At 38.1% G+C, this 24,192-nt stretch overlaps 22 protein-coding genes across 22 annotated transcripts; 13 read left to right on the forward strand and 9 right to left on the reverse strand.

Annotated features, from left to right (window-relative positions):
• Positions 1 to 331: 331 nt before the first annotated feature.
• Positions 332 to 1,219, forward strand: LOC115483275 (histone H1). The gene has a single exon (XM_030224618.1). The coding sequence runs from the start codon at positions 390 to 392 to the stop codon at positions 1,137 to 1,139; it is 750 nt and encodes a 249-aa protein (XP_030080478.1). The 5' UTR covers positions 332 to 389; the 3' UTR covers positions 1,140 to 1,219.
• A 421-nt stretch (positions 1,220 to 1,640) lies between these two features.
• On the reverse strand, positions 1,641 to 1,952 carry LOC115483239 (histone H2B-like). The gene has a single exon (XM_030224584.1). It carries the CDS (start codon positions 1,908 to 1,910, stop codon positions 1,641 to 1,643), a length of 270 nt encoding a protein of 89 aa, XP_030080444.1. The 5' UTR covers positions 1,911 to 1,952.
• Positions 1,953 to 2,118: 166 nt separating this feature from the next.
• On the forward strand, positions 2,119 to 2,580 carry LOC115483280 (histone H2A). The gene has a single exon (XM_030224623.1). The coding sequence runs from the start codon at positions 2,158 to 2,160 to the stop codon at positions 2,530 to 2,532; it is 375 nt and encodes a 124-aa protein (XP_030080483.1). The 5' UTR covers positions 2,119 to 2,157; the 3' UTR covers positions 2,533 to 2,580.
• A 523-nt stretch (positions 2,581 to 3,103) lies between these two features.
• LOC115483287 (histone H4) lies at positions 3,104 to 3,525 on the reverse strand. The gene has a single exon (XM_030224630.1). The coding sequence runs from the start codon at positions 3,468 to 3,470 to the stop codon at positions 3,159 to 3,161; it is 312 nt and encodes a 103-aa protein (XP_030080490.1). The 5' UTR covers positions 3,471 to 3,525; the 3' UTR covers positions 3,104 to 3,158.
• Positions 3,526 to 3,715: 190 nt separating this feature from the next.
• Positions 3,716 to 9,402, forward strand: LOC115483240. The gene is made up of 4 exons (XM_030224586.1): positions 3,716 to 4,194; positions 5,476 to 6,021; positions 7,431 to 7,637; positions 8,916 to 9,402. The coding sequence occupies exons 1-4, from the start codon at positions 3,786 to 3,788 to the stop codon at positions 9,341 to 9,343; spliced, it is 1,590 nt and encodes a 529-aa protein (XP_030080446.1). The 5' UTR covers positions 3,716 to 3,785; the 3' UTR covers positions 9,344 to 9,402.
• LOC115483276 (histone H1-like) lies at positions 5,396 to 6,222 on the forward strand. The gene has a single exon (XM_030224619.1). It carries the CDS (start codon positions 5,454 to 5,456, stop codon positions 6,195 to 6,197), a length of 744 nt encoding a protein of 247 aa, XP_030080479.1. The 5' UTR covers positions 5,396 to 5,453; the 3' UTR covers positions 6,198 to 6,222.
• LOC115483284 (histone H2B) lies at positions 6,653 to 7,117 on the reverse strand. The gene has a single exon (XM_030224627.1). It carries the CDS (start codon positions 7,073 to 7,075, stop codon positions 6,704 to 6,706), a length of 372 nt encoding a protein of 123 aa, XP_030080487.1. The 5' UTR covers positions 7,076 to 7,117; the 3' UTR covers positions 6,653 to 6,703.
• LOC115483282 (histone H2A) lies at positions 7,287 to 7,744 on the forward strand. The gene has a single exon (XM_030224625.1). It carries the CDS (start codon positions 7,322 to 7,324, stop codon positions 7,694 to 7,696), a length of 375 nt encoding a protein of 124 aa, XP_030080485.1. The 5' UTR covers positions 7,287 to 7,321; the 3' UTR covers positions 7,697 to 7,744.
• LOC115483286 (histone H4) lies at positions 8,251 to 8,672 on the reverse strand. The gene has a single exon (XM_030224629.1). The coding sequence runs from the start codon at positions 8,615 to 8,617 to the stop codon at positions 8,306 to 8,308; it is 312 nt and encodes a 103-aa protein (XP_030080489.1). The 5' UTR covers positions 8,618 to 8,672; the 3' UTR covers positions 8,251 to 8,305.
• A 1,136-nt stretch (positions 9,403 to 10,538) lies between the features above and the next one.
• On the forward strand, positions 10,539 to 11,426 carry LOC115483267 (histone H1). Its single transcript, XM_030224612.1, has one exon. It carries the CDS (start codon positions 10,597 to 10,599, stop codon positions 11,344 to 11,346), a length of 750 nt encoding a protein of 249 aa, XP_030080472.1. The 5' UTR covers positions 10,539 to 10,596; the 3' UTR covers positions 11,347 to 11,426.
• A 378-nt stretch (positions 11,427 to 11,804) lies between these two features.
• Positions 11,805 to 12,258, reverse strand: LOC115483229 (histone H2B). Its single transcript, XM_030224573.1, has one exon. The coding sequence runs from the start codon at positions 12,225 to 12,227 to the stop codon at positions 11,856 to 11,858; it is 372 nt and encodes a 123-aa protein (XP_030080433.1). The 5' UTR covers positions 12,228 to 12,258; the 3' UTR covers positions 11,805 to 11,855.
• A 177-nt stretch (positions 12,259 to 12,435) lies between these two features.
• LOC115483266 (histone H2A) lies at positions 12,436 to 12,897 on the forward strand. The gene has a single exon (XM_030224611.1). It carries the CDS (start codon positions 12,475 to 12,477, stop codon positions 12,847 to 12,849), a length of 375 nt encoding a protein of 124 aa, XP_030080471.1. The 5' UTR covers positions 12,436 to 12,474; the 3' UTR covers positions 12,850 to 12,897.
• A 506-nt stretch (positions 12,898 to 13,403) lies between these two features.
• LOC115483241 lies at positions 13,404 to 18,953 on the reverse strand. The gene is made up of 4 exons (XM_030224587.1): positions 18,591 to 18,953; positions 17,642 to 17,733; positions 16,971 to 17,326; positions 13,404 to 13,771 (listed from the first exon to the last, which is right to left on the reverse strand). The coding sequence occupies exons 1-4, from the start codon at positions 18,895 to 18,897 to the stop codon at positions 13,459 to 13,461; spliced, it is 1,068 nt and encodes a 355-aa protein (XP_030080447.1). The 5' UTR covers positions 18,898 to 18,953; the 3' UTR covers positions 13,404 to 13,458.
• LOC115483231 (histone H3) lies at positions 14,016 to 14,520 on the forward strand. The gene has a single exon (XM_030224575.1). The coding sequence runs from the start codon at positions 14,086 to 14,088 to the stop codon at positions 14,494 to 14,496; it is 411 nt and encodes a 136-aa protein (XP_030080435.1). The 5' UTR covers positions 14,016 to 14,085; the 3' UTR covers positions 14,497 to 14,520.
• Positions 15,650 to 16,535, forward strand: LOC115483230 (histone H1). Its single transcript, XM_030224574.1, has one exon. The coding sequence runs from the start codon at positions 15,708 to 15,710 to the stop codon at positions 16,455 to 16,457; it is 750 nt and encodes a 249-aa protein (XP_030080434.1). The 5' UTR covers positions 15,650 to 15,707; the 3' UTR covers positions 16,458 to 16,535.
• LOC115483234 (histone H2B) lies at positions 16,959 to 17,380 on the reverse strand. Its single transcript, XM_030224579.1, has one exon. The coding sequence runs from the start codon at positions 17,336 to 17,338 to the stop codon at positions 16,967 to 16,969; it is 372 nt and encodes a 123-aa protein (XP_030080439.1). The 5' UTR covers positions 17,339 to 17,380; the 3' UTR covers positions 16,959 to 16,966.
• LOC115483233 (histone H2A) lies at positions 17,550 to 18,007 on the forward strand. The gene has a single exon (XM_030224578.1). The coding sequence runs from the start codon at positions 17,585 to 17,587 to the stop codon at positions 17,957 to 17,959; it is 375 nt and encodes a 124-aa protein (XP_030080438.1). The 5' UTR covers positions 17,550 to 17,584; the 3' UTR covers positions 17,960 to 18,007.
• Positions 18,954 to 19,142: 189 nt separating the features above from the next.
• LOC115483232 (histone H3) lies at positions 19,143 to 19,647 on the forward strand. The gene has a single exon (XM_030224576.1). It carries the CDS (start codon positions 19,213 to 19,215, stop codon positions 19,621 to 19,623), a length of 411 nt encoding a protein of 136 aa, XP_030080436.1. The 5' UTR covers positions 19,143 to 19,212; the 3' UTR covers positions 19,624 to 19,647.
• Positions 19,648 to 20,772: 1,125 nt separating this feature from the next.
• On the forward strand, positions 20,773 to 21,660 carry LOC115483268 (histone H1-like). Its single transcript, XM_030224613.1, has one exon. It carries the CDS (start codon positions 20,831 to 20,833, stop codon positions 21,578 to 21,580), a length of 750 nt encoding a protein of 249 aa, XP_030080473.1. The 5' UTR covers positions 20,773 to 20,830; the 3' UTR covers positions 21,581 to 21,660.
• Positions 21,661 to 22,038: 378 nt separating this feature from the next.
• On the reverse strand, positions 22,039 to 22,503 carry LOC115483228 (histone H2B). Its single transcript, XM_030224572.1, has one exon. It carries the CDS (start codon positions 22,459 to 22,461, stop codon positions 22,090 to 22,092), a length of 372 nt encoding a protein of 123 aa, XP_030080432.1. The 5' UTR covers positions 22,462 to 22,503; the 3' UTR covers positions 22,039 to 22,089.
• Positions 22,504 to 22,672: 169 nt separating this feature from the next.
• LOC115483274 (histone H2A) lies at positions 22,673 to 23,130 on the forward strand. The gene has a single exon (XM_030224617.1). It carries the CDS (start codon positions 22,708 to 22,710, stop codon positions 23,080 to 23,082), a length of 375 nt encoding a protein of 124 aa, XP_030080477.1. The 5' UTR covers positions 22,673 to 22,707; the 3' UTR covers positions 23,083 to 23,130.
• A 523-nt stretch (positions 23,131 to 23,653) lies between these two features.
• Positions 23,654 to 24,075, reverse strand: LOC115483272 (histone H4). Its single transcript, XM_030224615.1, has one exon. The coding sequence runs from the start codon at positions 24,018 to 24,020 to the stop codon at positions 23,709 to 23,711; it is 312 nt and encodes a 103-aa protein (XP_030080475.1). The 5' UTR covers positions 24,021 to 24,075; the 3' UTR covers positions 23,654 to 23,708.
• Positions 24,076 to 24,192: the final 117 nt, after the last annotated feature.

Here is a 24,192-nt window from a genome sequence, read left to right on the forward strand (position 1 = left end):
TTATTTAATTAAAAATGCGATTTTTCCAAGATATCTTATTTTGCTATCATACAAAGTCAAACTTTAGATGGCAATTAAAAATCGTTAAATCATATTTAACAAACTGAAAACTTATTTTTTCAATTTTTCAAACATTTTGGAATATGTTCAATAAACTATTTAGTTTAAATTCCATGTATAAACTGTTTAAAAAGACAAATCAATAAAATGGTAATTGTAAACTTCTGTGTAACGAACGTTCAATACCAAAAACATTCTCGCGTAGCCTTCCTCCTCGATTCTCACTGAAACGGGTGACCAAAATGCCATGCCGCAGCTGGCAAATTTCGATTAAACAAAAACGTTGCATTTGTTTTTATAGTGAAGAAGTAAAGAAGTGCTGAATAAAAATGTCTGATTCCGTTGTTGCAGTATCTGCGTCTCCCGTGACTCCCCAAACAGCCTCAGCTGAGAAGAAGGTAGCTGCTAAAAAGCCAGCATCCGCATCCGCATCGAAGGCAAAGAAAACAACGGCTCCTCCAACACACCCACCAACTCAGCAGATGGTGGACGCATCGATACAAAATTTAAAGGAACGTGGTGGCTCATCCCTTTTGGCTATAAAGAAATATATCAGTGCCACTTACAAGTGCGATGCCCAAAAACTAGCCCCATTCATTAAGAAGTACCTGAAGAATTCAGTTGCGAATGGAAAGTTGATTCAAACAAAGGGCAAGGGTGCATCTGGTTCGTTTAAGTTGTCTGCATCTTCCAAAAAGGAGCCTAAGCCTAAGGTGTCCTCTGTAGAGAAGAAATCCAAGAAGGTAACTTCGTCGGCAGCAGCAGCTAAAAAGAAAACTATATCTGCTACCAAGAAACCAAAGGGTGTCGCTGATAAGAAGTTGTCGAAGGCTGTGGTGACCAAAAAGAGTGTTGACAAGAAGAAAGCTGAAAAAGCGAAGGCCAAAGATGCAAAGAAAGTTGGTACTATTAAAGCCAAGCCCACAACAGCAAAGGCAAAGTCAAGCGCAGCAAAGCCAAAAACTCCCAAACCTAAGACCACCAGTGCTAAGCCTAAGAAGGTTGTCGCGGCTGCGTCGCCAAAAAAAGCTGCTGCCAAGAAGCCAAAGGCAAAAACTGCGTCTGCAACAAAGAAGTAATTTCACATCGAAATATACTCTTCAGACAGAGTATGAACAAATTTCAAAACTATGAAATTTGCTATTAAACAAAGTCCTTTTCAGGACTACAATTTTATATATCCAAGAGAAAAAAAATATTTTTCTACCTGTATCTTTCTTGTTGCTGTTAAAAGTAATATAAAAAGAAACGGATCCTATTTAGTCAGCAGCAATATTTGAAATATATTCGATGTTAATTTCTGTTTTCGTCAAATAGTTTTTACGTGTCCAACTTTATCATAATAAAAACGTAGGAAATTGTAGTGGGATATTTGTGGAGTAACGATAATTTTATAGTTTTTCTTGAATAGCAAGCAAATATATTTGCTTCAGTAAGTTTTATACAATAAGAATTAAAGGTAATCTATTCAGAATCAGAATCAGAAATTTTGTTAGCATGGAAATATTTCATATTCTTTGAAAAAAGATTTGTGGCCCTGAAAAGGGCCTTTTGCTTTTGGGTGTTCTGCATACATCAAGCTAAGATTTACTTGGAGCTAGTGTACTTGGTAACTGCCTTTGTTCCTTCACTGACAGCGTACGCTCAAAAATGTCGTTCACAAAGCTATTCATGATGCTCATGGCCTTTGACGAGATTCCAGTGTCAGGATGGACCTGCTTTAGCACTTTGTAAATGTAGATGGCGTAGCTTTCCTTCCTCTTACGCTTCTTCTTCTTATCATTCTTGGTAATATTCTTCTGGGCTTTGCCAGCCTTTTTGGCTGCCTTTCCACTTGTCTTAGGCGGCATGATTGTTATTATTCACTCAAGTTCACTTTAACTCACTTCACAAATGTTTGACAGAAGCACACAAATTGCTTAACATTTATAGGTTTTTTTTGTACAACGTTTTCATGTTTGCGAACAGCACAACTCACCCTCGTTTACCTGAAAAAGTAGGTAGTGAAAAAAGTATAAGTTGTCATATTGTTGAGAGGGCTGGGCATTCGATACTTGTTTGTGCAGTGTTAAAGTGAAAAAAAAAAGAATTTAAGAAATGTCTGGCCGTGGTAAAGGTGGAAAAGTTAAGGGAAAGGCAAAGTCGCGTTCGAACCGCGCTGGCCTTCAGTTCCCCGTTGGTCGTATTCACCGTCTTCTTCGCAAAGGCAACTATGCCGAGCGTGTTGGTGCCGGTGCTCCAGTGTACTTGGCGGCTGTTATGGAATACTTGGCCGCTGAAGTTTTGGAGTTGGCTGGTAATGCAGCCCGCGATAACAAGAAAACCAGAATTATCCCTCGCCATCTGCAATTGGCCATCCGCAACGATGAGGAGTTGAATAAACTGCTTTCAGGCGTCACTATTGCCCAGGGCGGTGTGTTGCCTAACATCCAAGCAGTTTTGTTGCCCAAGAAGACCGAAAAGAAGGCTTAAATTACTAATAACGAATTTACGCAAATCGAAACCAAACGTCCTTTTCAGGACGACCAATTTATACAAAAGAGATGACTTTTTTCATACGTAAACATTCTAAATAATATGTATATAATAAGAATAAATAAAGGGAAAATTTACAGATGGTAGACGCTGAGAAAAGTACAGTCATCGCCATTCATTTAGTCATTTAGTGTTTCTGTTCCATATTCCAAAGGTTTCAAATATGTTGAGCTGAAATATTGCTAATATTGCTGATATGTAAACTATAAATTTGGCAATGTACCCTTGAAATACACGCGAGTTTTCACCGCAGCTTAGCTAAGATTTCTGTAACATCGAATTCTTATTCGAATATGAAATATGCACAATACTTCTTTTTGATAGCTTCAAATTTTTCATAAATGTCGAAACCAAATGGTTTAACTAGACGGAATTAATTCAATTTCTCGATCATTTCGTAGCCAATACTGAACATCAGCTAAATATATGCCCAATACCGATTTGGTTTGCGAAAAATGTATATTGAATTTTATATTTTCAAGCTCTTTTAGGGAAACATGATGGTGGTCCTGAAAAGGACCGATTGGTGCGAGTGTAAGTTGCTTTTTATACTTTCTTCTTTCCTAACCGCCAAAGCCGTACAGTGTGCGACCTTGCCTTTTCAGCGCATAGACAACATCCATGGCTGTGACTGTCTTCCTCTTGGCGTGTTCGGTGTATGTGACAGCATCACGAATAACATTTTCCAAAAAGACCTTAAGAACGCCACGAGTTTCTTCATAGATAAGTCCAGAGATTCGCTTCACGCCACCACGACGAGCTAAACGACGGATAGCTGGCTTCGTGATACCCTGGATATTATCACGCAACACTTTGCGATGACGCTTTGCACCTCCTTTACCCAAGCCTTTGCCACCTTTACCACGACCAGTCATTTTTCACTTTTTACTTTTTAATGAACACTTCACGAATGTCAGAAACAAACTAATGTCTGCATCGTTACATCCACTTCTATTTATACCGAGAAACCCGAAAACACGAGGGAGCACACAAATGCTTGCATCCCTCTCACACACTACCCTCTCAACTTGTAGAGTAGAGCGCATAGCATTTAACATGAGTAACGAATATGTCTATCTCTTTCTAACTCACCACCAGTTTTCTATATAAGCGATGCGTAAGCGAGCATCTCGATTATTGTGTTTTTAACAGTGACAGTGTAAAGTAAGAATTGTGAAAGAGAGAAAAAAATGGCTCGTACAAAGCAGACCGCTCGCAAATCAACTGGAGGCAAGGCTCCTCGCAAGCAGTTGGCCACTAAGGCAGCACGTAAAAGTGCACCAGCTACTGGCGGTGTCAAGAAACCTCATCGCTATCGCCCTGGCACTGTTGCTCTGCGTGAAATTCGTCGCTACCAGAAGAGCACTGAATTGCTTATTCGCAAGTTGCCGTTCCAGCGTCTAGTGCGTGAAATCGCTCAAGACTTCAAGACTGACCTTCGTTTCCAGAGCTCAGCTGTGATGGCACTCCAGGAAGCTAGCGAAGCCTATTTGGTTGGCCTATTCGAAGATACAAACTTGTGTGCCATCCATGCTAAGCGTGTCACAATCATGCCCAAGGACATTCAACTGGCCAGACGTATTCGCGGCGAGCGCGCTTAAATTTCTTCTCTCTGCCTTGTACATATACAAATCGCACCCAACAAATCGGTCCTTTTCAGGACCACAATATTTATAACAAGGAGATTCCTATTTTCGTTTAAACGACAATCATTTTGAATTTGAGTTGATATAAAAATAAAGGAAACGAGTATATAGGTTTATATTTACATAATAAAATGTAGGTTAGAGCAAATGTGTTTTATAATTGAAGGTACACGCGTTTATTTTCACTAACTAGTCCTAGTCCTAGTCAAGTAATTGAGCAAGGATCTCAATATATTTTTGTTAAAGGGAAACGTTTCTTGCTTAATAAAAAAATGTGTATTTTTAAAGCGAATATCGAATGTGAACGTATCTATCGTTAATGTGTGATACGTTTGATGTAACTTAAGATAATATATTTCTTTTCTGAGATTTTCCTTTTATTTTTATAAGCACTTCCTATTGAAGATAAAACTATATTAGTTTTTAAACATTTTAGCATTCTTCTTAATAAAATAAAGTGGCTTAGATGAAAAAATATTTTATCACTGTATTTCTTGGTGAGGGAGAAGTGTATATCGCATTATATATATAATATTACGATATGAAATGACTATATGTTTGATGCAAGTAAAGAAAATAAAACATTTTTCTTCTAATATTATCTTTATTAACATATATTTATTGTTAAGGAGAAGATTTTATTTTTACAAACCATTTTTGTATTGCGTTGCCTCGAATGCAAGTCTGCTTTCAACACCAAATGGGTTAGTTAAAATCGCATTTAAAAGATAAAGATATAAGGAATGTTCATATTAATAGTTGAATTTAACAAAAAAATTAATGAATTATTATCTGTCAACATAATTTGTTAACATTTTCATTATTATTTAATTAAAAATGCGATTTTTCCAAGATATCTTATTTTGCTATCATACAAAGTCAAACTTTAGATGGCAATTAAAAATCGTTAAATCATATTTAACAAACTGAAAACTTATTTTTTCAATTTTTCAAACATTTTGGAATATGTTCAACAAACTATTTAGTTTAAATTCCATGTATAAACTGTTTAAAAAGACAAATCAATAAAATGGTAATTGTAAACTTCTGTGTAACGAACGTTCAATAGCAAAAACATTCTCGCGTAGCCTTCCTCCTCGATTCTCACTGAAACGGGTGACCAAAATGCCATGCCGCAGCTGGCAAATTTCGATTAAACAAAAACGTTGCATTTGTTTTTATAGTGAAGAAGTAAAGAAGTGCTGAATAAAAATGTCTGATTCCGTTGTTGCAGTATCTGCGTCTCCCGTGACTCCCCAAACAGCCTCAGCTGAGAAGAAGGTAGCTGCTAAAAAGCCAGCATCCGCATCGAAGGCAAAGAAAACAACGGCTCCTCCAACACACCCACCAACTCAGCAGATGGTGGACGCATCGATACAAAATTTAAAGGAACGTGGTGGCTCATCCCTTTTGGCTATAAAGAAATATATCAGTGCCACTTACAAGTGCGATGCCCAAAAACTAGCCCCATTCATTAAGAAGTACCTGAAGAATTCAGTTGCGAATGGAAAGTTGATTCAAACAAAGGGCAAGGGTGCATCTGGTTCGTTTAAGTTGTCTGCATCTTCCAAAAAGGAGCCTAAGCCTAAGGTGTCCTCTGTAGAGAAGAAATCCAAGAAGGTAACTTCGTCGGCAGCAGCAGCTAAAAAGAAAACTATATCTGCTACCAAGAAACCAAAGGGTGTCGCTGATAAGAAGTTGTCGAAGGCTGTGGTGACCAAAAAGAGTGTTGACAAGAAGAAAGCTGAAAAAGCGAAGGCCAAAGATGCAAAGAAAGTTGGTACTATTAAAGCCAAGCCCACAACAGCAAAGGCAAAGTCAAGCGCAGCAAAGCCAAAAACTCCCAAACCTAAGACCACCAGTGCTAAGCCTAAGAAGGTTGTCGCGGCTGCGTCGCCAAAAAAAGCTGCTGCCAAGAAGCCAAAGGCAAAAACTGCGTCTGCAACAAAGAAGTAATTTCACATCGAAATATACTCTTCAGACAGAGTATGAATAAATTTCAAAACTATGAAATTTGCTATTAAACAAAGTCCTTTTCAGGACTACAATTTTATATATCCAAGAGAAAAAATATTTTTCTACCTGTATCTTTCTTGTTGCTGTTAAAAGTAATATAAAAAGAAACGGATCCTATTTAGTCAGCAGCAATATTTGAAATATATTCGATGTTAATTTCTGTTTTCGTCAAATAGTTTTTACGTGTCCAACTTTATCATAATAAAAACGTAGGAAATTGTAGTGGGATATTTGTGGAGTAACGATAATTTTATAGTTTTTCTTGAATAGCAAGCAAATATATTTGCTTCAGTAAGTTTTATACAATAAGAATTAAAGGTAATCTATTCAGAATCAGAATCAGAAATTTTGTTAGCATGGAAATATTTCATATTCTTTGAAAAAAGATTTGTGGCCCTGAAAAGGGCCTTTTGCTTTTGGGTGTTCTGCATACATCAAGCTAAGATTTACTTGGAGCTAGTGTACTTGGTAACTGCCTTTGTTCCTTCACTGACAGCGTGCTTGGCCAACTCTCCGGGCAACAGAAGACGGACTGCAGTTTGGATTTCCCGACTGGTAATCGTAGAACGTTTGTTGTAGTGGGCCAAACGAGAGGCTTCAGCAGCAATACGCTCAAAAATGTCGTTCACAAAGCTATTCATGATGCTCATGGCCTTTGACGAGATTCCAGTGTCAGGATGGACCTGCTTTAGCACTTTGTAAATGTAGATGGCGTAGCTTTCCTTCCTCTTACGCTTCTTCTTCTTATCATTCTTGGTAATATTCTTCTGGGCTTTGCCAGCCTTTTTGGCTGCCTTTCCACTTGTCTTAGGCGGCATGATTGTTATTATTCACTCAAGTTCACTTTAACTCACTTCACAAATGTTTGACAGAAGCACACAAATTGCTTAACATTTATAGGTTTTTTTTGTACAACGTTTTCATGTTTGCGAACAGCACAACTCACCCTCGTTTACCTGAAAAAGTAGGTAGTGAAAAAAGTATAAGTTGTCATATTGTTGAGAGGGCTGGGCATTCGATACTTGTTTGTGCAGTGTTAAAGTGAAAAAAAAAGAATTTAAGAAATGTCTGGCCGTGGTAAAGGTGGAAAAGTTAAGGGAAAGGCAAAGTCGCGTTCGAACCGCGCTGGCCTTCAGTTCCCCGTTGGTCGTATTCACCGTCTTCTTCGCAAAGGCAACTATGCCGAGCGTGTTGGTGCCGGTGCTCCAGTGTACTTGGCGGCTGTTATGGAATACTTGGCCGCTGAAGTTTTGGAGTTGGCTGGTAATGCAGCCCGCGATAACAAGAAAACTAGAATTATCCCTCGCCATCTGCAATTGGCCATCCGCAACGATGAGGAGTTGAATAAACTGCTTTCAGGCGTCACTATTGCCCAGGGCGGTGTGTTGCCTAACATCCAAGCAGTTTTGTTGCCCAAGAAGACCGAAAAGAAGGCTTAAATTACTAATAACGAATTTACGCAAATCGAAACCAAACGTCCTTTTCAGGACGACCAATTTATACAAAAGAGATGACTTTTTTCATACGTAAACATTCTAAATAATATGTATATAATAAGAATAAATAAAGGGAAAATTTACAGATGGTAGACGCTGAGAAAAGTACAGTCATCGCCATTCATTTAGTCATTTAGTGTTTCTGTTCCATATTCCAAAGGTTTCAAATATGTTGAGCTGAAATATTGCTAATATTGCTGATATGTAAACTATAAATTTGGCAATGTACCCTTGAAATACACGCGAGTTTTCACCACAGCTTAGCTAAGATTTCTGTAACATCGAATATGAAATATGCACTTCTTTTTGATAGCTTCAAATTTTTCATAAATGTCGAAACCAAATGGTTTAACTAGACGGAATTAATTCAATTTCTTGATCATTTCGTAGCCAATACTGAACATCAGCTAAATATATGCCCAATACCGATTTGGTTTGCGAAAAATGTATATTGAATTTTATATTTTCAAGCTCTTTTAGGGAAACATGTTGGTGGTCCTGAAAAGGACCGATTGGTGCGAGTGTAAGTTGCTTTTTATACTTTCTTCTTTCCTAACCGCCAAAGCCGTACAGTGTGCGACCTTGCCTTTTCAGCGCATAGACAACATCCATGGCTGTGACTGTCTTCCTCTTGGCGTGTTCGGTGTATGTGACAGCATCACGAATAACATTTTCCAAAAAGACCTTAAGAACGCCACGAGTTTCTTCATAGATAAGTCCAGAGATTCGCTTCACGCCACCACGACGAGCTAAACGACGGATAGCTGGCTTCGTGATACCCTGGATATTATCACGCAACACTTTGCGATGACGCTTTGCACCTCCTTTACCCAAGCCTTTGCCACCTTTACCACGACCAGTCATTTTTCACTTTTTACTTTTTAATGAACACTTCACGAATGTCAGAAACAAACTAATGTCTGCATCGTTACATCCACTTCTATTTATACCGAGAAACCCGAAAACACGAGGGAGCACACAAATGCTTGCATCCCTCTCACACACTACCCTCTCAACTTGTAGAGTAGAGCGCATAGCATTTAACATGAGTAACGAATATGTCTATCTCTTTCTAACTCACCACCAGTTTTCTATATAAGCGATGCGTAAGCGAGCATCTCGATTATTGTGTTTTTAACAGTGACAGTGTAAAGTAAGAATTGTGAAAGAGAGAAAAAAATGGCTCGTACAAAGCAGACCGCTCGCAAATCAACTGGAGGCAAGGCTCCTCGCAAGCAGTTGGCCACTAAGGCAGCACGTAAAAGTGCACCAGCTACTGGCGGTGTCAAGAAACCTCATCGCTATCGCCCTGGCACTGTTGCTCTGCGTGAAATTCGTCGCTACCAGAAGAGCACTGAATTGCTTATTCGCAAGTTGCCGTTCCAGCGTCTAGTGCGTGAAATCGCTCAAGACTTCAAGACTGACCTTCGTTTCCAGAGCTCAGCTGTGATGGCACTCCAGGAAGCTAGCGAAGCCTATTTGGTTGGCCTATTCGAAGATACAAACTTGTGTGCCATCCATGCTAAGCGTGTCACAATCATGCCCAAGGACATTCAACTGGCCAGACGTATTCGCGGCGAGCGCGCTTAAATTTCTTCTCTCTGCCTTGTACATATACAAATCGCACCCAACAAATCGGTCCTTTTCAGGACCACAATATTTATAACAAGGAGATTCCTATTTTCGTTTAAACGACAATCATTTTGAATTTGAGTTGATATAAAAATAAAGGAAACGAGTATATAGGTTTATATTTACATAATAAAATGTAGGTTAGAGCAAATGTGTTTTATAATTGAAGGTACACGCGTTTATTTTCACTAACTAGTCCTAGTCCTAGTCAAGTAATTGAGTAAGGATCTCAATATATTTTTGTTAAAGGGAAACGTTTCTTGCTTAATAAAAAAATGTGTATTTTTAAAGCGAATATCGAATGTGAACGTATCGTTAATGTGTGATACGTTTGATGTAACTTAAGATAATATATTTCTTTTCTGAGATTTTCCTTTTATTTTTATAAGCACTTCCTATTGAAGATAAAACTATATTAGTTTTTAAACATTTTAGCATTCTTCTTAATAAAATAAAGTGGCTTACATGAAAAAATATTTTATCACTGTATTTCTTGGTGAAGGAGAAGTGTATATCGAATTATATATATAATATTACGATATGAAATGACTATATGTTTGATGCAAGTAACGAAAATAAAACATTTTTCTTCTAATATTATCTTTATTAACATATATTTATTGTTAAGGAGAAGATTTTATTTTTACAAACCATTTTTGTATTGCGTTGCCTCGAATGCAAGTCTGCTTTCAACACCAAATGGGTTAGTTAAAATCGCATTTAAAAGAGAAAGATATAAGGAATGTTCATATTAATAGTTGAATTTGACAAAAAAATTAATGAATTATTATCTGTCAACATAATTTGTTAACATTTTCATTATTATTTAATTAAAAATGCGATTTTTCCAAGATATCTTATTTTGCTATCATACAATGTCAAACTTTAGATGGCAATTAAAAATCGTTAAATCATATTTAACAAACTGAGAACTTATTTTTTCAATTTTTCAAACATTTTGGAATATGTTCAATTAACTATTTAGTTTAAATTCCATGTATAAATTGTTCAAAAAGATAAATCAATAAAATGGTAATTGTAAACTTCTGTGTAACGAACGTTCAATAGCAAAAACATTCTCGCGTAGCCTTCCTCCTCGATTCTCACTGAAACGGGTGACCAAAATGCCATGCCGCAGCTGGCAAATTTCGATTAAACAAAAACGTTGCATTTGTTTTTATAGTGAAGAAGTAAAGAAGTGCTGAATAAAAATGTCTGATTCCGTTGTTGCAGTATCTGCGTCTCCCGTGACTCCCCAAACAGCCTCAGCTGAGAAGAAGGTAGCTGCTAAAAAGCCAGCATCCGCATCCGCATCGAAGGCAAAGAAAACAACGGCTCCTCCAACACACCCACCAACTCAGCAGATGGTGGATGCATCGATACAAAATTTAAAGGAACGTGGTGGCTCATCCCTTTTGGCTATAAAGAAATATATCAGTGCCACTTACAAGTGCGATGCCCAAAAACTAGCCCCATTCATTAAGAAGTACCTGAAGAATTCAGTTGCGAATGGAAAGTTGATTCAAACAAAGGGCAAGGGTGCATCTGGTTCGTTTAAGTTGTCTGCATCTTCCAAAAAGGAGCCTAAGCCTAAGGTGTCCTCTGTAGAGAAGAAATCCAAGAAGGTAACTTCGTCGGCAGCAGCAGCTAAAAAGAAAACTATATCTGCTACCAAGAAACCAAAGGGTGTCGCTGATAAGAAGTTGTCGAAGGCTGTGGTGACCAAAAAGAGTGTTGACAAGAAGAAAGCTGAAAAAGCGAAGGCCAAAGATGCAAAGAAAGTTGGTACTATTAAAGCCAAGCCCACAACAGCAAAGGCAAAGTCAAGCGCAGCAAAGCCAAAAACTCCCAAACCTAAGACCACCAGTGCTAAGCCTAAGAAGGTTGTCGCGGCTGCGTCGCCAAAAAAAGCTGCTGCCAAGAAGCCAAAGGCAAAAACTGCGTCTGCAACAAAGAAGTAATTTCACATCGAAATATACTCTTCAGACAGAGTATGAACAAATTTCAAAACTATGAAATTTGCTATTAAACAAAGTCCTTTTCAGGACTACAATTTTATATATCCAAGAGAAAAAAAAATATTTTTCTACCTGTATCTTTCTTGTTGCTGTTAAAAGTAATATAAAAAGAAACGGATCCTATTTAGTCAGCAGCAATATTTGAAATATATTCGATGTTAATTTCTGTTTTCGTCAAATAGTTTTTACGTGTCCAACTTCATCATAATAAAAACGTAGGAAATTGTAGTGGGATATTTGTGGAGTAACGATAATTTTATAGTTTTTCTTGAATAGCAAGCAAATATATTTGCTTCAGTAAGTTTTATACAATAAGAATTAAAGGTAATTTATTCAGAATCAGAATCAGAAATTTTGTTAGCATGGAAATATTTCATATTCTTTGAAAAAAGATTTGTGGCCCTGAAAAGGGCCTTTTGCTTTTGGGTGTTCTGCATACATCAAGCTAAGATTTACTTGGAGCTAGTGTACTTGGTAACTGCCTTTGTTCCTTCACTGACAGCGTGCTTGGCCAACTCTCCGGGCAACAGAAGACGGACTGCAGTTTGGATTTCCCGACTGGTAATCGTAGAACGTTTGTTGTAGTGGGCCAAACGAGAGGCTTCAGCAGCAATACGCTCAAAAATGTCGTTCACAAAGCTATTCATGATGCTCATGGCCTTTGACGAGATTCCAGTGTCAGGATGGACCTGCTTTAGCACTTTGTAAATGTAGATGGCGTAGCTTTCCTTCCTCTTACGCTTCTTCTTCTTATCATTCTTGGTAATATTCTTCTGGGCTTTGCCAGCCTTTTTGGCTGCCTTTCCACTTGTCTTAGGCGGCATGATTGTTATTATTCACTCAAGTTCACTTTAACTCACTCCACAAATGTTTGACAGAAGCACACAAATTGCTTAACATTTATAGGTTTTTTTTGTACAACGTTTTCATGTTTGCGAACAGCACAACTCACCCTCGTTTACCTGAAAAAGTAGGTAGTGAAAAAAGTATAAGTTGTCATATTGTTGAGAGGGCTGGGCATTCGATACTTGTTTGTGCAGTGTTAAAGTGAAAAAAAAAAGAATTTAAGAAATGTCTGGCCGTGGTAAAGGTGGAAAAGTTAAGGGAAAGGCAAAGTCGCGTTCGAACCGCGCTGGCCTTCAGTTCCCCGTTGGTCGTATTCACCGTCTTCTTCGCAAAGGCAACTATGCCGAGCGTGTTGGTGCCGGTGCTCCAGTGTACTTGGCGGCTGTTATGGAATACTTGGCCGCTGAAGTTTTGGAGTTGGCTGGTAATGCAGCCCGCGATAACAAGAAAACTAGAATTATCCCTCGCCATCTGCAATTGGCCATCCGCAACGATGAGGAGTTGAATAAACTGCTTTCAGGCGTCACTATTGCCCAGGGCGGTGTGTTGCCTAACATCCAAGCAGTTTTGTTGCCCAAGAAGACCGAAAAGAAGGCTTAAATTACTAATAACGAATTTACGCAAATCGAAACCAAACGTCCTTTTCAGGACGACCAATTTATACAAAAGAGATGACTTTTTTCATACGTAAACATTCTAAATAATATGTATATAATAAGAATAAATAAAGGGAAAATTTACAGATGGTAGACGCTGAGAAAAGTACAGTCATCGCCATTCATTTAGTCATTTACTGTTTCTGTTCCATATTCCAAAGGTTTCAAATATGTTGAGCTGAAATATTGCTAATATTGCTGATATGTAAACTATAAATTTGGCAATGTACCCTTGAAATACACGCGAGTTTTCACCACAGCTTAGCTAAGATTTCTGTAACATCGAATATGAAATATGCACTTCTTTTTGATAGCTTCAAATTTTTCATAAATGTCGAAACCAAATGGTTTAACTAGACGGAATTAATTCAATTTCTTGATCATTTCGTAGCCAATACTGAACATCAGCTAAATATATGCCCAATACCGATTTGGTTTGCGAAAAATGTATATTGAATTTTATATTTTCAAGCTCTTTTAGGGAAACATGTTGGTGGTCCTGAAAAGGACCGATTGGTGCGAGTGTAAGTTGCTTTTTATACTTTCTTCTTTCCTAACCGCCAAAGCCGTACAGTGTGCGACCTTGCCTTTTCAGCGCATAGACAACATCCATGGCTGTGACTGTCTTCCTCTTGGCGTGTTCGGTGTATGTGACAGCATCACGAATAACATTTTCCAAAAAGACCTTAAGAACGCCACGAGTTTCTTCATAGATAAGTCCAGAGATTCGCTTCACGCCACCACGACGAGCTAAACGACGGATAGCTGGCTTCGTGATACCCTGGATATTATCACGCAACACTTTGCGATGACGCTTTGCACCTCCTTTACCCAAGCCTTTGCCACCTTTACCACGACCAGTCATTTTTCACTTTTTACTTTTTAATGAACACTTCACGAATGTCAGAAACAAACTAATGTCTGCATCGTTACATCCACTTCTATTTATACCGAGAAACCCGAAAACACGAGGGAGCACACAAATGCTTGCATCCCTCTCACACACTACCCTCTCAACTTGTAGAGTAGAGCGCATAGCATTTAACATGAGTAACGAATATGTCTATCTCTTTCTAACTCACCACCAGTTTTCTATATAAGCGATGCGTAAGCGAGCATCTCGATTATTGTGTTTTTAACAGTGACAGTGTAAAGTAAGAATTGTGAAAGAGAGAAAAAAATGGCTCGTACAAAGCAGACCGCTCGCAAATCAACTGGAGGCAAGGCTCCTCGCAAGCAGTTGGCCACTAAGGCAGCACGTAAAAGTGCACCAGCTACTGGCGGTGTCAAGAAACCTCATCGCTATCGCCCTGGCACTGTTGCTCTGCGTGAAATTCGTCGCTACCAGAAGAGCACTGAATTGCTTATTCGCAAGTTGCCGTTCCAGCGTCTAGTGCGTGAAATCGCTCAAGACTTCAAGACTGACCTTCGTTTCCAGAGCTCAGCTGTGATGGCACTCCAGGAAGCTAGCGAAGCCTATTTGGTTGGCCTATTCGAAGATACAAACTTGTGTGCCATCCATGCTAAGCGTGTCACAATCATGCCCAAGGACATTCAACTGGCCAGACGTATTCGCGGCGAGCGCGCTTAAATTTCTTCTCTCTGCCTTGTACATATACAAATCGGTCCTTTTCAGGACCACAATATTTATAACAAGGAGATTCCTATTTTCGTTTAAACGACAATCATTTTGAATTTGAGTTGATATAAAAATAAAGGAAACGAGTATATAGGTTTATATTTACATAATAAAATGTAGGTTAGAGCAAATGTCACTAACTAGTCCTAGTCCTAGTCAAGTAATTGAGTAAGGATCTCAATATATTTTTGTTAAAGGGAAACGTTTCTTGCTTAATAAAAAAATGTGTATTTTTAAAGCGAATATCGAATGTGAACGTATCTATCGTTAATGTGTGATACGTTTGATGTAACTTAAGATAATATATTTCTTTTCTGAGATTTTCCTTTTATTTTTATAAGCACTTCCTATTGAAGATAAAACTATATTAGTTTTTAAACATTTTAGCATTCTTCTTAATAAAATAAAGTGGCTTAGATGAAAAAATATTTTATCACTGTATTTCTTGGTGAGGGAGAAGTGTATATCGCATTATATATATAATATTACGATATGAAATGACTATAAGTTTGATGCAAGTAAAGAGAATAAAACATTTTTCTTCTAATATTATCTTTATTAACATATATTTATTGTTAAGGAGAAGATTTTATTTTTACAAACCATTTTTGTATTGCGTTGCCTCGAATGCAAGTCTGCTTTCAACACCAAATGGGTTAGTTAAAATCGCATTTAAAAGAGAAAGATATAAGGAATGTTCATATTAATAGTTGAATTTGACAAAAAAATTAATGAATTATTATCTGTCAACATAATTTGTTAACATTTTCATTATTATTTAATTAAAAATGCGATTTTTCCAAGATATCTTATTTTGCTATCATACAATGTCAAACTTTAGATGGCAATTAAAAATCGTTAAATCATATTTAACAAACTGAGAACTTATTTTTTCAATTTTTCAAACATTTTGGAATATGTTCAATTAACTATTTAGTTTAAATTCCATGTATAAATTGTTCAAAAAGATAAATCAATAAAATGGTAATTGTAAACTTCTGTGTAACGAACGTTCAATAGCAAAAACATTCTCGCGTAGCCTTCCTCCTCGATTCTCACTGAAACGGGTGACCAAAATGCCATGCCGCAGCTGGCAAATTTCGATTAAACAAAAACGTTGCATTTGTTTTTATAGTGAAGAAGTAAAGAAGTGCTGAATAAAAATGTCTGATTCCGTTGTTGCAGTATCTGCGTCTCCCGTGACTCCCCAAACAGCCTCAGCTGAGAAGAAGGTAGCTGCTAAAAAGCCAGCATCCGCATCCGCATCGAAGGCAAAGAAAACAACGGCTCCTCCAACACACCCACCAACTCAGCAGATGGTGGATGCATCGATACAAAATTTAAAGGAACGTGGTGGCTCATCCCTTTTGGCTATAAAGAAATATATCAGTGCCACTTACAAGTGCGATGCCCAAAAACTAGCCCCATTCATTAAGAAGTACCTGAAGAATTCAGTTGCGAATGGAAAGTTGATTCAAACAAAGGGCAAGGGTGCATCTGGTTCGTTTAAGTTGTCTGCATCTTCCAAAAAGGAGCCTAAGCCTAAGGTGTCCTCTGTAGAGAAGAAATCCAAGAAGGTAACTTCGTCGGCAGCAGCAGCTAAAAAGAAAACTATATCTGCTACCAAGAAACCAAAGGGAGTCGCTGATAAGAAGTTGTCGAAGGCTGTGGTGACCAAAAAGAGTGTTGACAAGAAGAAAGCTGAAAAAGCGAAGGCCAAAGATGCAAAGAAAGTTGGTACTATTAAAGCCAAGCCCACAACAGCAAAGGCAAAGTCAAGCGCAGCAAAGCCAAAAACTCCTAAACCTAAGACCACCAGTGCTAAGCCTAAGAAGGTTGTCGCGGCTGCGTCGCCAAAAAAAGCTGCTGCCAAGAAGCCAAAGGCAAAAACTGCGTCTGCAACAAAGAAGTAATTTCACATCGAAATATACTCTTCAGACAGAGTATGAACAAATTTCAAAACTATGAAATTTGCTATTAAACAAAGTCCTTTTCAGGACTACAATTTTATATATCCAAGAGAAAAAAAAATATTTTTCTACCTGTATCTTTCTTGTTGCTGTTAAAAGTAATATAAAAAGAAACGGATCCTATTTAGTCAGCAGCAATATTTGAAATATATTCGATGTTAATTTCTGTTTTCGTCAAATAGTTTTTACGTGTCCAACTTCATCATAATAAAAACGTAGGAAATTGTAGTGGGATATTTATGGAGTAACGATAATTTTATAGTTTTTCTTGAATAGCAAGCAAATATATTTGCTTCAGTAAGTTTTATACAATAAGAATTAAAGGTAATCTATTCAGAATCAGAATCAGAAATTTTGTTAGCATGGAAATATTTCATATTCTTTGAAAAAAGATTTGTGGCCCTGAAAAGGGCCTTTTGCTTTTGGGTGTTCTGCACACATCAAGCTAAGATTTACTTGGAGCTAGTGTACTTGGTAACTGCCTTTGTTCCTTCACTGACAGCGTGCTTGGCCAACTCTCCGGGCAACAGAAGACGGACTGCAGTTTGGATTTCCCGACTGGTAATCGTAGAACGTTTGTTGTAGTGGGCCAAACGAGAGGCTTCAGCAGCAATACGCTCAAAAATGTCGTTCACAAAGCTATTCATGATGCTCATGGCCTTTGACGAGATTCCAGTGTCAGGATGGACCTGCTTTAGCACTTTGTAAATGTAGATGGCGTAGCTTTCCTTCCTCTTACGCTTCTTCTTCTTATCATTCTTGGTAATATTCTTCTGGGCTTTGCCAGCCTTTTTGGCTGCCTTTCCACTTGTCTTAGGCGGCATGATTGTTATTATTCACTCAAGTTCACTTTAACTCACTTCACAAATGTTTGACAGAAGCACACAAATTGCTTAACATTTATAGGTTTTTTTTGTACAACGTTTTCATGTTTGCGCACAGCACAACTCACCCTCGTTTACCTGAAAAAGTAGGTAGTGAAAAAAGTATAAGTTGTCATATTGTTGAGAGGGCTGGGCATTCGATACTTGTTTGTGCAGTGTTAAAGTGAAAAAAAAAGAATTTAAGAAATGTCTGGCCGTGGTAAAGGTGGAAAAGTTAAGGGAAAGGCAAAGTCGCGTTCGAACCGCGCTGGCCTTCAGTTCCCCGTTGGTCGTATTCACCGTCTTCTTCGCAAAGGCAACTATGCCGAGCGTGTTGGTGCCGGTGCTCCAGTGTACTTGGCGGCTGTTATGGAATACTTGGCCGCTGAAGTTTTGGAGTTGGCTGGTAATGCAGCCCGCGATAACAAGAAAACCAGAATTATCCCTCGCCATCTGCAATTGGCCATCCGCAACGATGAGGAGTTGAATAAACTGCTTTCAGGCGTCACTATTGCCCAGGGCGGTGTGTTGCCTAACATCCAAGCAGTTTTGTTGCCCAAGAAGACCGAAAAGAAGGCTTAAATTACTAATAACGAATTTACGCAAATCGAAACCAAACGTCCTTTTCAGGACGACCAATTTATACAAAAGAGATGACTTTTTTCATACGTAAACATTCTAAATAATATGTATATAATAAGAATAAATAAAGGGAAAATTTACAGATGGTAGACGCTGAGAAAAGTACAGTCATCGCCATTCATTTAGTCATTTAGTGTTTCTGTTCCATATTCCAAAGGTTTCAAATATGTTGAACTGAAATATTGCTAATATTGCTGATATGTAAACTATAAATTTGGCAATGTACCCTTGAAATACACGCGAGTTTTCACCGCAGCTTAGCTAAGATTTCTGTAACATCGAATTCTTATTCGAATATGAAATATGCACAATACTTCTTTTTGATAGCTTCAAATTTTTCATAAATGTCGAAACCAAATGGTTTAACTAGACGGAATTAATTCAATTTCTCGATCATTTCGTAGCCAATACTGAACATCAGCTAAATATATGCCCAATACCGATTTGGTTTACGAAAAATGTATATTGAATTTTATATTTTCAAGCTCTTTTAGGGAAACATGTTGGTGGTCCTGAAAAGGACCGATTGGTGCGAGTGTAAGTTGCTTTTTATACTTTCTTCTTTCCTAACCGCCAAAGCCGTACAGTGTGCGACCTTGCCTTTTCAGCGCATAGACAACATCCATGGCTGTGACTGTCTTCCTCTTGGCGTGTTCGGTGTATGTGACAGCATCACGAATAACATTTTCCAAAAAGACCTTAAGAACGCCACGAGTTTCTTCATAGATAAGTCCAGAGATTCGCTTCACGCCACCACGACGAGCTAAACGACGGATAGCTGGCTTCGTGATACCCTGGATATTATCACGCAACACTTTGCGATGACGCTTTGCACCTCCTTTACCCAAGCCTTTGCCACCTTTACCACGACCAGTCATTTTTCACTTTTTACTTTTTAATGAACACTTCACGAATGTCAGAAACAAACTAATGTCTGCATCGTTACATCCACTTCTATTTATACCGAGAAACCCGAAAACACGAGGGAGCACACAAATGCTTGCATCCCTCTCACACACTACCCTCTCAACTTGTAGAGTAGAGCGCATAGCATTTAACATGAGTAACGAATATGTCTATCTCTTTCTAACTCACCACCAGTTTTCTATATAAGCGATGCGTAAGCGAGCATCTCGATTATTGTGTTTTTAACAGTGACAGTGTAAAGTAAGAATTGTGAAAGAGAGAAAAAAATGGCTCGTACAAAGCAGACCGCTCGCAAATCAACTGGAGGCAAGGCTCCTCGCAAGCAGTTGGCCACTAAGGCAGCACGTAAAAGTGCACCAGCTACTGGCGGTGTCAAGAAACCTCATCGCTATCGCCCTGGCACTGTTGCTCTGCGTGAAATTCGTCGCTACCAGAAGAGCACTGAATTGCTTATTCGCAAGTTGCCGTTCCAGCGTCTAGTGCGTGAAATCGCTCAAGACTTCAAGACTGACCTTCGTTTCCAGAGCTCAGCTGTGATGGCACTCCAGGAAGCTAGCGAAGCCTATTTGGTTGGCCTATTCGAAGATACAAACTTGTGTGCCATCCATGCTAAGCGTGTCACAATCATGCCCAAGGACATTCAACTGGCCAGACGTATTCGCGGCGAGCGCGCTTAAATTTCTTCTCTCTGCCTTGTACATATACAAATCGGTCCTTTTCAGGACCACAATATTTATAACAAGGAGATTCCTATTTTCGTTTAAACGACAATCATTTTGAATTTGAGTTGATATAAAAATAAAGGAAACGAGTATATAGGTTTATATTTACATAATAAAATGTAGGTTAGAGCAAATGTCACTAACTAGTCCTAGTCCTAGTCAAGTAATTGAGTAAGGATCTCAATATATTTTTGTTAAAGGTAAACGTTTCTTGCTTAACAAAAAAATGTGTATTTTTAAAGCGAATATCGAATGTGAACGTATCGTTAATGTGTGATACGTTTGATGTAACTTAAGATAATATATTTCTTTTCTGAGATTTTCCTTTTATTTTTATAAGCACTTCCTATTGAAGATAAAACTATATTAGTTTTTAAACATTTTAGCATTCTTCTTAATAAAATAAAGTGGCTTAGATGAAAAAATATTTTATCACTGTATTTCTTGGTGAGGGAGAAGTGTATATCGCATTATATATATAATATTACGATATGAAATGACTATATGTTTGATGCAAGTAAAGAGAATAAAACATTTTTCTTCTAATATTATCTTTATTAACATATATTTATTGTTAAGGAGAAGATTTTATTTTTACAAACCATTTTTGTATTGCGTTGCCTCGAATGCAAGTCTGCTTTCAACACCAAATGGGTTAGTTAAAATCGCATTTAAAAGAGAAAGATATAAGGAATGTTCATATTAATAGTTGAATTTGACAAAAAAATTAATGAATTATTATCTGTCAACATAATTTGTTAACATTTTCATTATTATTTAATTAAAAATGCGATTTTTCCAAGATATCTTATTTTGCTATCATACAATGTCAAACTTTAGATGGCAATTAAAAATCGTTAAATCATATTTAACAAACTGAGAACTTATTTTTTCAATTTTTCAAACATTTTGGAATATGTTCAATTAACTATTTAGTTTAAATTCCATGTATAAATTGTTCAAAAAGATAAATCAATAAAATGGTAATTGTAAACTTCTGTGTAACGAACGTTCAATAGCAAAAACATTCTCGCGTAGCCTTCCTCCTCGATTCTCACTGAAACGGGTGACCAAAATGCCATGCCGCAGCTGGCAAATTTCGATTAAACAAAAACGTTGCATTTGTTTTTATAGTGAAGAAGTAAAGAAGTGCTGAATAAAAATGTCTGATTCCGTTGTTGCAGTATCTGCGTCTCCCGTGACTCCCCAAACAGCCTCAGCTGAGAAGAAGGTAGCTGCTAAAAAGCCAGCATCCGCATCCGCATCGAAGGCAAAGAAAACAACGGCTCCTCCAACACACCCACCAACTCAGCAGATGGTGGATGCATCGATACAAAATTTAAAGGAACGTGGTGGCTCATCCCTTTTGGCTATAAAGAAATATATCAGTGCCACTTACAAGTGCGATGCCCAAAAACTAGCCCCATTCATTAAGAAGTACCTGAAGAATTCAGTTGCGAATGGAAAGTTGATTCAAACAAAGGGCAAGGGTGCATCTGGTTCGTTTAAGTTGTCTGCATCTTCCAAAAAGGAGCCTAAGCCTAAGGTGTCCTCTGTAGAGAAGAAATCCAAGAAGGTAACTTCGTCGGCAGCAGCAGCTAAAAAGAAAACTATATGTGCTACCAAGAAACCAAAGGGAGTCGCTGATAAGAAGTTGTCGAAGGCTGTGGTGACCAAAAAGAGTGTTGACAAGAAGAAAGCTGAAAAAGCGAAGGCCAAAGATGCAAAGAAAGTTGGTACTATTAAAGCCAAGCCCACAACAGCAAAGGCAAAGTCAAGCGCAGCAAAGCCAAAAACTCCTAAACCTAAGACCACCAGTGCTAAGCCTAAGAAGGTTGTCGCGGCTGCGTCGCCAAAAAAAGCTGCTGCCAAGAAGCCAAAGGCAAAAACTGCGTCTGCAACAAAGAAGTAATTTCACATCGAAATATACTCTTCAGACAGAGTATGAACAAATTTCAAAACTATGAAATTTGCTATTAAACAAAGTCCTTTTCAGGACTACAATTTTATATATCCAAGAGAAAAAAAAATATTTTTCTACCTGTATCTTTCTTGTTGCTGTTAAAAGTAATATAAAAAGAAACGGATCCTATTTAGTCAGCAGCAATATTTGAAATATATTCGATGTTAATTTCTGTTTTCGTCAAATAGTTTTTACGTGTCCAACTTCATCATAATAAAAACGTAGGAAATTGTAGTGGGATATTTGTGGAGTAACGATAATTTTATAGTTTTTCTTGAATAGCAAGCAAATATATTTGCTTCAGTAAGTTTTATACAATAAGAATTAAAGGTAATCTATTCAGAATCAGAATCAGAAATTTTGTTAGCATGGAAATATTTCATATTCTTTGAAAAAAGATTTGTGGCCCTGAAAAGGGCCTTTTGCTTTTGGGTGTTCTGCATACATCAAGCTAAGATTTACTTGGAGCTAGTGTACTTGGTAACTGCCTTTGTTCCTTCACTGACAGCGTGCTTGGCCAACTCTCCGGGCAACAGAAGACGGACTGCAGTTTGGATTTCCCGACTGGTAATCGTAGAACGTTTGTTGTAGTGGGCCAAACGAGAGGCTTCAGCAGCAATACGCTCAAAAATGTCGTTCACAAAGCTATTCATGATGCTCATGGCCTTTGACGAGATTCCAGTGTCAGGATGGACCTGCTTTAGCACTTTGTAAATGTAGATGGCGTAGCTTTCCTTCCTCTTACGCTTCTTCTTCTTATCATTCTTGGTAATATTCTTCTGGGCTTTGCCAGCCTTTTTGGCTGCCTTTCCACTTGTCTTAGGCGGCATGATTGTTATTATTCACTCAAGTTCACTTTAACTCACTTCACAAATGTTTGACAGAAGCACACAAATTGCTTAACATTTATAGGTTTTTTTTGTACAACGTTTTCATGTTTGCGCACAGCACAACTCACCCTCGTTTACCTGAAAAAGTAGGTAGTGAAAAAAGTATAAGTTGTCATATTGTTGAGAGGGCTGGGCATTCGATACTTGTTTGTGCAGTGTTAAAGTGAAAAAAAAAGAATTTAAGAAATGTCTGGCCGTGGTAAAGGTGGAAAAGTTAAGGGAAAGGCAAAGTCGCGTTCGAACCGCGCTGGCCTTCAGTTCCCCGTTGGTCGTATTCACCGTCTTCTTCGCAAAGGCAACTATGCCGAGCGTGTTGGTGCCGGTGCTCCAGTGTACTTGGCGGCTGTTATGGAATACTTGGCCGCTGAAGTTTTGGAGTTGGCTGGTAATGCAGCCCGCGATAACAAGAAAACCAGAATTATCCCTCGCCATCTGCAATTGGCCATCCGCAACGATGAGGAGTTGAATAAACTGCTTTCAGGCGTCACTATTGCCCAGGGCGGTGTGTTGCCTAACATCCAAGCAGTTTTGTTGCCCAAGAAGACCGAAAAGAAGGCTTAAATTACTAATAACGAATTTACGCAAATCGAAACCAAACGTCCTTTTCAGGACGACCAATTTATACAAAAGAGATGACTTTTTTCATACGTAAACATTCTAAATAATATGTATATAATAAGAATAAATAAAGGGAAAATTTACAGATGGTAGACGCTGAGAAAAGTACAGTCATCGCCATTCATTTAGTCATTTAGTGTTTCTGTTCCATATTCCAAAGGTTTCAAATATGTTGAACTGAAATATTGCTAATATTGCTGATATGTAAACTATAAATTTGGCAATGTACCCTTGAAATACACGCGAGTTTTCACCGCAGCTTAGCTAAGATTTCTGTAACATCGAATTCTTATTCGAATATGAAATATGCACAATACTTCTTTTTGATAGCTTCAAATTTTTCATAAATGTCGAAACCAAATGGTTTAACTAGACGGAATTAATTCAATTTCTCGATCATTTCGTAGCCAATACTGAACATCAGCTAAATATATGCCCAATACCGATTTGGTTTACGAAAAATGTATATTGAATTTTATATTTTCAAGCTCTTTTAGGGAAACATGTTGGTGGTCCTGAAAAGGACCGATTGGTGCGAGTGTAAGTTGCTTTTTATACTTTCTTCTTTCCTAACCGCCAAAGCCGTACAGTGTGCGACCTTGCCTTTTCAGCGCATAGACAACATCCATGGCTGTGACTGTCTTCCTCTTGGCGTGTTCGGTGTATGTGACAGCATCACGAATAACATTTTCCAAAAAGACCTTAAGAACGCCACGAGTTTCTTCATAGATAAGTCCAGAGATTCGCTTCACGCCACCACGACGAGCTAAACGACGGATAGCTGGCTTCGTGATACCCTGGATATTATCACGCAACACTTTGCGATGACGCTTTGCACCTCCTTTACCCAAGCCTTTGCCACCTTTACCACGACCAGTCATTTTTCACTTTTTACTTTTTAATGAACACTTCACGAATGTCAGAAACAAACTAATGTCTGCATCGTTACATCCACTTCTATTTATACCGAGAAACCCGAAAACACGAGGGAGCACACAAATGCTTGCATCCCTCTCACACACTACCCTCTCAACTTGTAGAGTAGAGCGCATA

This window comes from Drosophila hydei, unplaced genomic scaffold, assembly GCF_003285905.1.
Source record: "Drosophila hydei strain 15085-1641.00,03,60 unplaced genomic scaffold, DhydRS2 tig00008115-arrow-arrow-pilon, whole genome shotgun sequence".
Lineage (NCBI taxonomy): Eukaryota > Metazoa > Arthropoda > Insecta > Diptera > Drosophilidae > Drosophila > Drosophila hydei.